Here is an 11,656-nt window from a genome sequence, read left to right as displayed (position 1 = left end):
CAAAACAAATTTGCTTAAAATAATCAATAACATATACGCTAATTAATGAAGAATTCGATGAATGATTGATTTTAATATGAAAATTTTTAAATTTATTTTTGATCCATTTTAATATTAAAATATGTATATTTCTAATATTTATCGTCACAGTTTTTCTTTTTTCAAAATGACCGGCTTTTTATATACTTCGCCATTTTTTTTTTCCACTACTGTGACGATAATGCTAGTGCCACTACTTGATAGAAAGCAACAATTAGCTAATGAAAAAATGGCTGCAGAGTTTATGTTAAGCCATCAAATTAAGCAGTAAGTAATAAATTCATTTAATAAAACTAAATGGATTGCACAAGTGATATATATTCAAAAAGATTCAATACTTCATGAATCTAAAGCGCATAAAAAAAATTCAGGTTAATTGATTAAGACTTTGTAAGTGACTGCGGCTTACACACAGACAGATCAACAGGCGTCCAAGGAAAATGCTTTTATTGGACTTTTTGTAATAGTCCGTTTAGATCAACTTGGAAAAAAATGAGGTGTTAATTGGTGTCTTTTTGAGGTAAGTCTACTTTTTATAGTATATGAGAGCAATATATAATTGATGGAGATCATTTAAAATAAGTGTATCGCATAACCTTGAAATTAGAAAAATGAGAATAGAGCCAATAATCCTTCAGTTAGTTGACAATAAATAATTTTTAACAAATCAATTAAAAAAAAAAAACAGAATATGCATGTGTAAACAATACTGGCAATTCTTATTTACCCACTGAAAAAGATATTAACTAACTAATAGCAAAAATAAAAATACAAATTTGAACTACCCGCGCTTTGTATATTGAAATTGTCATCATAAATGTACAATAAAATTACAGTCAATAAAAAAAAAGTCAGAGAAGGAAAGAAAAACATTCCCAATCAAAATGGCTGCTGTGTGTGTTTGTTTACATGTAAAAATGCCGGTTTTAACAGAAATGATTCGTTATAAAAAAAAAAAAACGAGAAGGGCTAGAGTAGTGATTTTCGAAAAAATCTTCTTTGCATAATTCTAAAGATAGAGAAAATAAAATTAAGTCATTTCGTCAAGTCGTTCTCGAGATATCCGTGCCACAGACTAACTCACGTCCACTATTAATTTTTTTTATTGAACTATTTTTATAATAATTCGTATCGGGCAACTTAATGGAAGTATGAGGCTTATTCATTAGCGTTTCCTCTTTATATTAATGTGTTTTTTGAAACGTGTAAGTATGAGATGAAAAAAATATATACAGTTTAATGTGAGAAAATCGCGTGACCTTGACAAGTCGATTATAAAGCACAACCTCAGCGCTTTGCGTTCGAGGCGTGCAAAACTATATGTGCAATTTTTCCGTATAATTAATTTTTATAATTTATCGTTTTCAAAAAAATCAAAGAATTATTAGATCTCAGGTGACCTTAGTGTCATATAGAGCAAACCTATTTGATTCGTGTTTGAGGTCTTTAGCAACCGCTCCGCGTTTGAAGAGTTCGTTACAAATAAAATAAAATTAATAGTGTTATATATGCGTCATTTAATTTGATTGTGTTTTTTTTTTTGTACGAATGAATCGTAGACATTTTTTTAAAGATGTAATTTGATCTTTTTTTTGTTTCTCACGAAATATGATACTTGAGAGTAAATTTATGTACATTTACAAAAGCAATTAACGAGAAAAAAATTAATTTTTAAACTTTGTTTCATTAACTGAAATGTGCGTTTATATGGTAAAAATTTTTTGTTTTAATTTAAAAAACAGAAAACTTTTTAAGGAAATAAACTTATAATTTGAATAAATACGGAGTAATCAAGAGAAAAAAAGACTAGTGTATATGTTTCAACAAAATTTTAAGTTATATTGTTTTTGGGGAATATTGAAAATATTAGATGTTTGAATTTGAATATGAAATAATTTATTTGTTTAATAATCGCGTTGATAATATTTTGAATTAATTTTTATGAAATTTTTAAAATCATGGAGTATATTCGTAGTCTATACTTTTTAATTTATATTATAATATAGAGTATAAAATACACCTGCCGATAATTGAAATTTAAATAGATAAAATTATATGTATATTTTTATACAACTTGAATTTATTCACATTAAGTAACAAAAATCTGAGTGTCAAAATAAAATAATATATAGGAATTATTATTTTTGATATTGATTCGTGAAATATAATACGTCTGTGAAAATGATTATTAAGCTTTATTTAAATTGCTTATTTTAATACAATGAAGCTCAGACTACTGAGGTATCGAAATTCAAGTATGAAGTAATATGACCTATGGAAAAAATAATCCAAGTCATTTTTTTTTTTAAATTCCATTCTTATCACCTATTTTTTTTTTTTTTTTAATTATATTTATTCTGAAATTAATTTTATTCGGTATACATTGAAAGAGAATTAAAAATGCTATTTACTTGTATGTTAGATAAAAAAATATGAATTTTGAAAGAACTATATGTTAAATTAAAATTTAATGTAAATAAATAAATGCTTGAAATTAACTTACAAGTCTCAAATAAAACATGACGTTAAATACGAAAAATTTAACTGTCGAGCAAGACGGGAAAAAAATATTGCAAGATCGCCCACCTGGAAAATATTTAATCGGTGAGTAGAAAGATAGAACAAGTTTTTATTTTATAAATTTTATTACGTCGTTGCATATTGATGAAGTAATTACAGATGAATCATATCCTAGCGGGTGGTTTTGGTGGTTTATGTACAACTTTATTCGGACATCCGTTGGATACAATAAAAGTTAGAATGCAATCAAAACCAAATGAATATAGAAATACGTGGGATGCAATTTTTAAGATAATTAGTCGAGAAGGACCTTCAGGATTATACAAAGTAAATATAGTTTTTCGAATTAACAAACTAATATTTTGGGTATAGAGGTAATAGAGTAACATTAATTATTAATTAATGCCCTTTTTTTTATTGAATGAAATCAATGTATAGGGAATGATGGCACCATTAGTTGGAATTGTCCCAATATTTGGTATTAGTTTTTTCAGTTTTAGTTTAGGAAAACAGCTAGTAGCAAAACCTAACCAACGTAACGAAGATTTGGCAGCATCTCAATTATTTTTGGCGGGAACGTTTAGTGGGCTTACCACCATTCCGTTGAGTGTACCGGGAGAGCGTATAAAATGCTTATTACAAATGCAAGTAAGAACATAAAATTTAAACCTGTTAACATTTTAAATGGCAATAATATGCTAATTTTGAGTTCAATTATGCAACTAATATTTATTAAGTGGTCATATAAATAATAAAACTGTTGGTAAATGGAAAATTTTTTTTATTGCTTCTGAAAGGCTAGATGTTTTTTTATGATTTAAATCTATATAAAAATGATTTAAATATATTAAGTAAAGATACTATAAACAACAAGGCATTTAAACTCGTTGAAAATGCAACCTGAGATGTACTTAGATCACCAGTATTTAGATCACCATTACAGGGGACTAGTACCACGAGGGGCCTTTCCAAGTTCACTTCGACCAGAGTCTCTTTATTTCTTGAGATGGTAGAAGTGTTTGGCTCAAGAGAGGTATGGACTCGTGGTGGCTGAGATTAGATACCACGCACAATGAGGATTTTTTATTATACCACCGGTTAACGTCACCCTCAGTCGTCACTCGATTACATTTTTTGACTAGCATTGTCTTCTGGGGTGGAGGTAGGGATGTACGCAACGCGTGTACACCTGAATAGGTGAGGAAACGGTTTCCTGTAAAAAGGAGGCATACTTCGGTCTCGTTACAACAATCAATCGTTGGAAATGCAAAAAGTGCGTTGGGTGATAGCGATAATACAGGGGGAATCAATCAGATTCTTATAATAAAATTACGGTTCCGTCACAAAATATAAAATAACTTTTGAGAAAATGATCGGCGACAAAATAACCGCGACAATATCCACAACAAATTGACCTGAAATGAATAACTTTGCACAAACTAATCTATTACGGTGTAAAAGTGGAATATATACAAAGCTTTTAATAGAAGAGCTTATCTATTTTTTATTAGCTTATCTAGACTAAATTTATATACAATTCATAGTAAATTTATAAAATGAAATGGTTTAAAAAAAAAAATGTTAAGTTCTTCTAAAGTGAAGTCGATTCTAATTTTTTACTTTTTTTTTTCACTATTTGTTGTTAAAAACCTTATTCTAATTCAAATCACAACAATGTTTTTTTTTTAATTTCTATGATTTAAAAAATAGAATAACTTCTATAAAAATAGTAAGATGGAACGAAATTTATATTCAATTTATAACAAATTTATAAAATAAAATCAATGTTATGAAACGAAAGTATGCTTGTTGCAATTTGAATAGGTTTAAAACATTTTTTTTTTACTAATGGAATTGATTTGTGTGTGCGTTAATTATAAAAACTAACGAGCATATAACTTTGCAATCGTAATTCGCCCTTTGTTCACACATTTTGAGTGTGTATTGTTATTAAAATAGGCCAACATATATGCTTGAAGTGGGACGATACCCGATTATCAGAAATGTTTAATATATTCGCACGTAAGTTATACTTTTGTGAATAAAATTTGAGTGTGTTATTATAGATAAATCACCGCATACGCTTGGAATCGTACTGTGCCCTTTTTTTAAGGATGTTAGGTGTGTATGATTATGAAATTAGGCGAATATATGTTTGAAATGATACGGTACCTTTTTATCAGAAATGTTTAATATATTTTGCCCATAAAGAATACTTTAGTGAATAAAATTTGAGTGTGTGACATTAAAGATAGATTAACACATGCGCTTGAAATCGTACTGTGCCCTTTGTTCACTGATTTTGGGTTTGTATTATTTAGGAAATAGGTTAACACATATGCATGAAATGGTACGGTACCCGTTTATCGAGAACGATTAATATTTTTTCACGTAAAATATATTTTTCTGAATAAGATTTAGGTATTTTGTCGCAGTTATTTTATCGTTAATCATTTTGTCACAAGTTGTTTTGTCGTGGTTATTTTGTTGTCAGTTATTTTGTCGTCGGTTATTTGGCCGTGTCACCTAAATTACATAGTAAATTCATAAGTACTGTAACTAAAAAACAAAAGTACAAAAAAAGTAAGAACTTTTATAATTTAACATTAAAGGACATTTGAACTATACAAATATACTTTACCGTTTGGTAAATATAATAAATTTAACAGAAAATAATGCAGCAGCAAATTAAATTGAATTTTTTCTATGAATACAATATGTAAATTAGACTGATCACTTGATTCTGTCCCGATTAGAGATCATGATGGGCGTAGGCACGAATTTCGTATAAAAGTATTGAATAAAAGGGTACTCACATTGATCAAGGACCGATTCTATGACCTGGAATCGAGTGACCAAATGCTCAGTTTATTCTATTTTATATTCAAATCGCGCCTACACAATATTGTTGAAGACAATATTGATAATAACCCAAAGCGATATCCAATCTATGATCTGACTGATTTAATTTCACAATAAAACGTGGAGCGGTAGACGTAAGATTGTGTACCCCTTACTGTGAACTATCTGTCTGAGCGGCTAAACAGGTAGAAAATAAGGGATAAAAAGAAGGTGGGCTGCCGAAAAGCCTCGTGAAGCTAGTATCTTATTGTTAAAGTAAAATTGTCTGAGAATTATATTTTAATGAACTAAACCTTAGTCTGACCAAAATTTGGAACCAATATGATGATTTAATTTAAAAAAATTCAAGTTTTTGTGTTTTTAGGCATCTGAACTTTTTTTTCAGCTCTTGACAAATTGTTTAATAAGTTTTTAATTTTCAAATGTAATCTTAAAATTTTTGTTGTAATACCTTCTTTCATATATAAGTCATAAATTTCTAACTTTACATCTAGTAAAATAGTTCTTGAACATTTTTTTTAAACTAATTATTTCAATAAAATCATACGGGGTCAATTGAACCAGTACTTTCGGGGACGGTTGAACCACACGAACCACACTGTGAGCATCAGACATGCGCGCGCATCTTGACTGAATGTGACAAAAAGCTAAACTAACCAAGAAAAAAAATAATTACATTGACAGAAGTTGTAAAAGTGATTGTTATAACATATAATGTTATATAATGTAATCAATATTATTAGAAGTATTGTAATTTCAGTTTTAAGCTGTAATGAATAGTAAATTATTCATAAAGTCATTCGTTTGTGGTTCTAATACTCTTGGTTCAATTGTCCCCAACTAGTGGTTCAATTGCCCCCGCAAAGGGGACGATTGAACCATTTGATGTAGTTGTACAATTTCGTATTTATTAAAAATTTTCATCATTTGTTAAGTTATGTGCTTATGAGAAATGATAGTCTAAATAATGAAGTATAATTTCGTAAAAAAAAAAGTTATCATTTTGCTTTTATTCATCAAAAAAAAAAAAACTGTTAAAGTATTTTTGGTTAAATTGATCCCACTCTCCCCTAGTTATTTATTGAGGATCAAACATACTTAAAATACAAAAATGGTTACAAATACACGGAAAAAAAAAAATAGTAGTGGCTACTCTCTGGGATAGTATTGAGTACTTTCTGTAAAAAAAAAATTTTAGACAGTACTGTATGCTATCTAGACTGTATCCACTACTCTCTGGAAAGTACTGAGTACTATCCCGGACAGTAGTGGATATAGTCTAGACAGTAGTGGATACAGTCTAGATAGCATACAGTACTGTCTAAAACTTTTTTTTTACAGAAAGTACTCAGTACTATCCCAGAGAGTAGCCACTACTATTTTTTTTTTTCCGTGTAGTGATATTCAAAATAGTCAGTGTAAAATAAAATGTTTCATGCATATGGTTTACAATATGTTTCAAGATATATTAGGAAATACCAAATAATGGTTACAATCTTTAAAAACTTACTCTAAACAGGTTTAGGTGAGGCGTCAGGACTTTCAGCAGTAACACAGGACACTTATTCACAATGCGTTCTCGCGGTTATAAAATGTGATTCTAAATGATTGATTTATTTATGTAGTATAGTATGATTTATTGCATTGGTTTGAATGTGTGCGTTTCTAAATCTTCGTAGATTAAAATAAAATGAAGTAAATAAAATAAATTTCAGTGTATTCGAATTCTTCGCATATTTTCGCGGTAAAATCTTATGTCAAATCTCCGCGTATTTTCGCGGTAAAATATTCTTTAATTCTTCACGTTTATCGTGGCACAATTCAATATTAAAATGAAATGAAATTAAATGGATTAAAATAATATGAAGATAATCAATGCTGTAACGGTGCTCAACGGTTAATATTAGTTCACGACTTACAACGATCATCAAGGACCAATCGTAAGATCTCGACTCAAGTGATCGGATGCTATATACTAATATCGCATTGATTATGCTTCTGAAGCTAGTAGAAAAATAATATGCCGGTTATACGAGTGCTTACGACGATCAAGGACTGATCCAATTACTTGGGCTCGCGTGACCGAATGCTCAATCGGGATATCAATCCTCTAGCCACGAACACCGTCAAGTGTCCGGAGTTCAGTATGGTTCAGAGTTTGATTTCCAAAAGAACTGATGAGCTAAAGTCCGTGGTCTTTTTATAGGGTTTTATATGTGGAAAGTGGTGGTAACTTTTTTCCCATAGAAAAGACTCGGACCCGCCCAAAAGTTCTAGACCCATTCACACATGCGATTCCCGGAAAATAGATTTGACTACAAAGAAGGCCGATGACTCTGTCGCCGAGCAGTGCTCGCGCAGGAAGCCATAAATTCGATGGTTTCTATTGACTTTCTTTAGTTTCCAAGAATCACATTCAGGTGCACATGAATTGGGTGGTCTATGGATTAACGAAAAAAATCAAAGAACAGGTTACCGCGCTTATGCTTAGATTCTTAAACAGAAACTGATACATAAATTTAAAAAGTACGTTAAGTATAAAAATGATGAAATCTACAAAAAAGAAAACCTGAGAAACATGTATCCCATTTGTACAATATGAGTTAATAACAAAGCGTTGACAGCGTTTAGGTAGTTATATTGTCCGGTACGACTGCCAGTGTCAGTAAGTCGGCGTAGTAAAAAAAAGGTCTAGATACAAGAGGTCTTAAGGTTCCACGTACCAAGTGGACAGAGACTCTCTTGTACAATATATACTGCTGATTATTACTTTGATAATTTATTATATGTAGGAACAAAAAAGAAGGTTTACTCAGAACGTATCGTTTTTATGTTACTGTTTTGTGACTTTGCTGGGTGCTGCCTATGCGACATAATTCTCGGAAAAAAATCGTTTCCCGTGTACGTTAGAAATAAAGAAAATGAGAAAAAAAAAAACGATTTGTAAGAGTACAAATTGAACGTATCGGCCGTGACAATTCATATGATAATAATAGAATACATCGGACTATACTTTCTAATTAAACAATGGACTGATCACATCTAAAGATCATTTCGTGTCCTAATAGACGTGCTTACTGACATGCGTAACTCAATTATTACAAGTGATCGCTATAACTTTTAAAAAGTAATTTACATGTTCAAAATTATTCTATTAACAAAGAAAAATCATTAATTGATTCCGAACACCCATGGACTGCTTTTAAGTTTAGTTTCAACTTAAGACCGCGGAAAAAAATTGTTCAGATTTACATAGATGATCGAAAATCATTGTAGGTCGACATAGATCTCTGTAAGTCCAGATATACTAAACTACTTGTAATAAACTTAAGGTTAGTTTTCAATTCAAGAGTTAGTTAAATTTTATTGGTTAACTACATAATTAGGGATTTTTGATTGGTAGAATATTTACATTTTCTTAGGTCTTTTTTGAAATTCTAAAATCTAGACAGTTGGTGTTTCGACCTTTCGGTAACCAAGAAATTATCAATTTCGCTTCAAAAATAAAATTTTTTTGAAGCAATAGAATTTACTATCTTAAACCAAAAGAAAGTTTTTGAATCAAGAGTTTTATTTTTATTGAATCGCGAAAGAAAATTCGGAAAACTATAATTTTCGTGAATCAAGTTAACTGTTTTTTCTGTGTATATATGGTTCAATTAATTAACTTCGTTTTTTATTTATTTAATTCTTTCAACAGTACTTGAACGAATAAGAGTGAGCTTGTGAATCATATTTACTTACGATAAATAAAATGATGTTCAGAGGCATATCGAATAATGGTAGATAAAAAATTGTCATGAAAATTTTCCATTTGCATTTAGATAATAAATAATCATATGAAAAGTACTAATAAAAACAATTTAATTTAAAAAGCTTTTTATTTTATTGGTCTATCAGACTGGAAGAAAGGAAGCTTTTACTGGATTTATAGATTGCGCTATAAAACTTTTTCATGGCGGGGGCATAAAAAATCTTTATGTAGGTACTTGTGCTACAATATTGCGTGACCTACCTGCTAGTGGTGTGTATTTCAGTGTTTATGATATCATAATGAGATTGTTCACTTATCATTTTAAAGAAGTAATTAACATAATTGAATATAAAATATTCATATCATTATGATTATCACAAATCAAGTTAAATTTAATTATAGACTGTCATGTGGCACTCAATATTTGCTGGAGGATTTGCTGGAATGATTAATTGGGTTGTTGCTATGCCTGCAGATGTATTAAAGTCCCGCTTACAAATATCATCAATAGACCGATATCCTCGTGGGATGAGATCTTTACTTCCGGAAATTTTACGTGAAGAAGGCCCTTGGGTACTTTATCGAGGAGTAATGCCCATTATGATACGAGCTATTCCTGCTAACGCTACGTGTTTTTTTGGTATCGAAATAGCCATGAAAATTCTTGATGCTCATTTTCCTTCACTTTAATCAGAACCATTAAATTTAATATTCAATAATGACGTTTTTATTTTCTATTTTTTTTTTTTTTTATTGTTCCAGTGTATAGCCGCATTAACGACCTTTTACACTTTTTGCCTTTACATCGCAACTGCTTCCTTTTTCTGCTTTCATTGTGTGGCTGTGGCCCGACTTGTGCTCATACTGTACTGTACCACTACGGTGATACCCTACCCCCCCCCCCCCCCACCTTGGCTGTGGGAGTATAGAGGCAAGGGAAACCACAGAGAAAACCATTGCCAGTACAGTTCGGTTTGGCAATTCCCATTTTACCGATCACTAGATCCTCATCCCGCGCCTAACGGTCAGAGACCTCTGATCGAGCTCAACGCGTGGCTAAGCGGTCACCCAACCAAGTAGCGATCATGCTCGATGCTGCTTAACTTGGGTGATCGCCCGAGCCACACGAGAACCGCTCGGCTGCCTCTGCCCGCTTTTTTTATTTTTTATCATTGATTAAAGTTTTTTTATTTTTTACGACTCGAAACTTAAAAATGATGAAAATTATAAAACACACTATTCTTATTTTTAATAGATTTCACATTTCATAGAAATCTAAATTTTGTATTTGTCTTTATGGTGAATTTTTTGAAGGGTTTTTCCACAGTCCATCATAACTCGTCAAGTAGGTTCCAAAAATACCGTTCGTTCAAAAGTGAATGTATATATATATGTATATATATGGGGGATATAAAAAGTTATGTCACACGGATGCTAGCCAGAGTTTTCAACCGATCTTGATTAAACTTAGCATACTGTTACGTCTAACATGCAAATATTCATATACAGTCTCTTATTTTGAGTTGACACTTAAGTCCTTTACTCGGGCGACGGAGACCTCGTCGTTACGGTAACGAGTATGAAATAGTAATCCGTATGAAGAATTGTTTTAAAATAATAAACAAGAACTTGATAACTTACAATTGATTGTATGAATTTTATTCAGCTTCTGTTGTACAATTAAGTTGTTGTTGGTTGGAAGATCATTTAGTTAATGCAAACCGTATGGTGACCCAGGTAGAGATTCCACGTTTAAATTCTATTTGATTAGAACCTCTAGGCTGACTGCGTGGATTAATAATAGTTGAATCGTTGAGAGGTTCACTGAATAACTTTTTAAAAGAGACGAGCGAAGATGTTAAATCGCGACAGAGGCTTAGACTCAACTGGGCTAGACCGGATCGACTGACTGACTGACAATTAGACCGAAAAACCGCGAGTTTATATAGACCGAAAATCGAGGGGGAATGTCATAAATCATGGACCGTTGTTCTTGCTCTTGTACAAAAATAAAGATGTAAACTGTACCAGCATCTAGTTTTTTTTGTTTCCAGTGACTTCTAACGCACTTCTCCTCTTGCGGTTCTATTCTGCACGTGTAGTAGCCGAGGCTAAATAAAGGTTAAACCAAGGTGAAAGAAAAAATAATTAATATTTAAATTACACGGAGAAAAAAATATTGTTCTGAGAAGTATACTGTATAGCTACAGTAACAATACGAAAAAGTTATCTACTAGAATGTTACTGCAACGATCTACTGTATCGTTCTGACAACAATACGGTAGATAGCTCTGAGACCTATACCGTATCGTTCTGAGCCCTATCTGACGTCATGAGAGTTGCAAATGATATGAGATGTTTAAAAATCTTCATCATTAATAAATAAATGATAAATAAATAATTTTGATTAAATAAAATAATTTATTGATTAAGCGTCTGCTAGCAACAATTATACCCGATACACAAAATAGACACGAAAAT

At 31.0% G+C, this 11,656-nt stretch overlaps 1 protein-coding gene across 8 annotated transcripts; it reads left to right on the top strand.

Moving 5' to 3' along the window:
- Positions 1–218: 218 nt before the first annotated feature.
- LOC130666091 (mitochondrial carnitine/acylcarnitine carrier protein-like) lies at positions 219–9,951 on the top strand. Of its 8 annotated transcripts, XM_057466758.1 has the most exons (7): positions 219–306; positions 411–559; positions 2,462–2,643; positions 2,735–2,886; positions 2,998–3,207; positions 9,322–9,504; positions 9,578–9,950. In XM_057466758.1, exons 3-7 carry the CDS (start codon positions 2,559–2,561, stop codon positions 9,863–9,865), a joined length of 918 nt encoding a protein of 305 aa, XP_057322741.1. In that variant the 5' UTR covers positions 219–306; positions 411–559; positions 2,462–2,558; the 3' UTR covers positions 9,866–9,950. The 8 variants fall into 8 exon arrangements, with proteins under 8 accessions (XP_057322741.1, XP_057322744.1, XP_057322740.1 ...); XM_057466761.1 differs by having other exon boundaries at positions 253–559; positions 2,546–2,643; positions 9,578–9,951; XM_057466757.1 differs by having other exon boundaries at positions 253–559.
- The last annotated feature ends 1,705 nt before the right edge of the window (positions 9,952–11,656 follow it).

Source organism: Microplitis mediator, chromosome 3, assembly GCF_029852145.1.
Source record: "Microplitis mediator isolate UGA2020A chromosome 3, iyMicMedi2.1, whole genome shotgun sequence".
Classification (NCBI taxonomy): Eukaryota; Metazoa; Arthropoda; class Insecta; order Hymenoptera; family Braconidae; genus Microplitis; species Microplitis mediator.
This window is presented reverse-complemented; position numbering and strand designations above follow the sequence as displayed.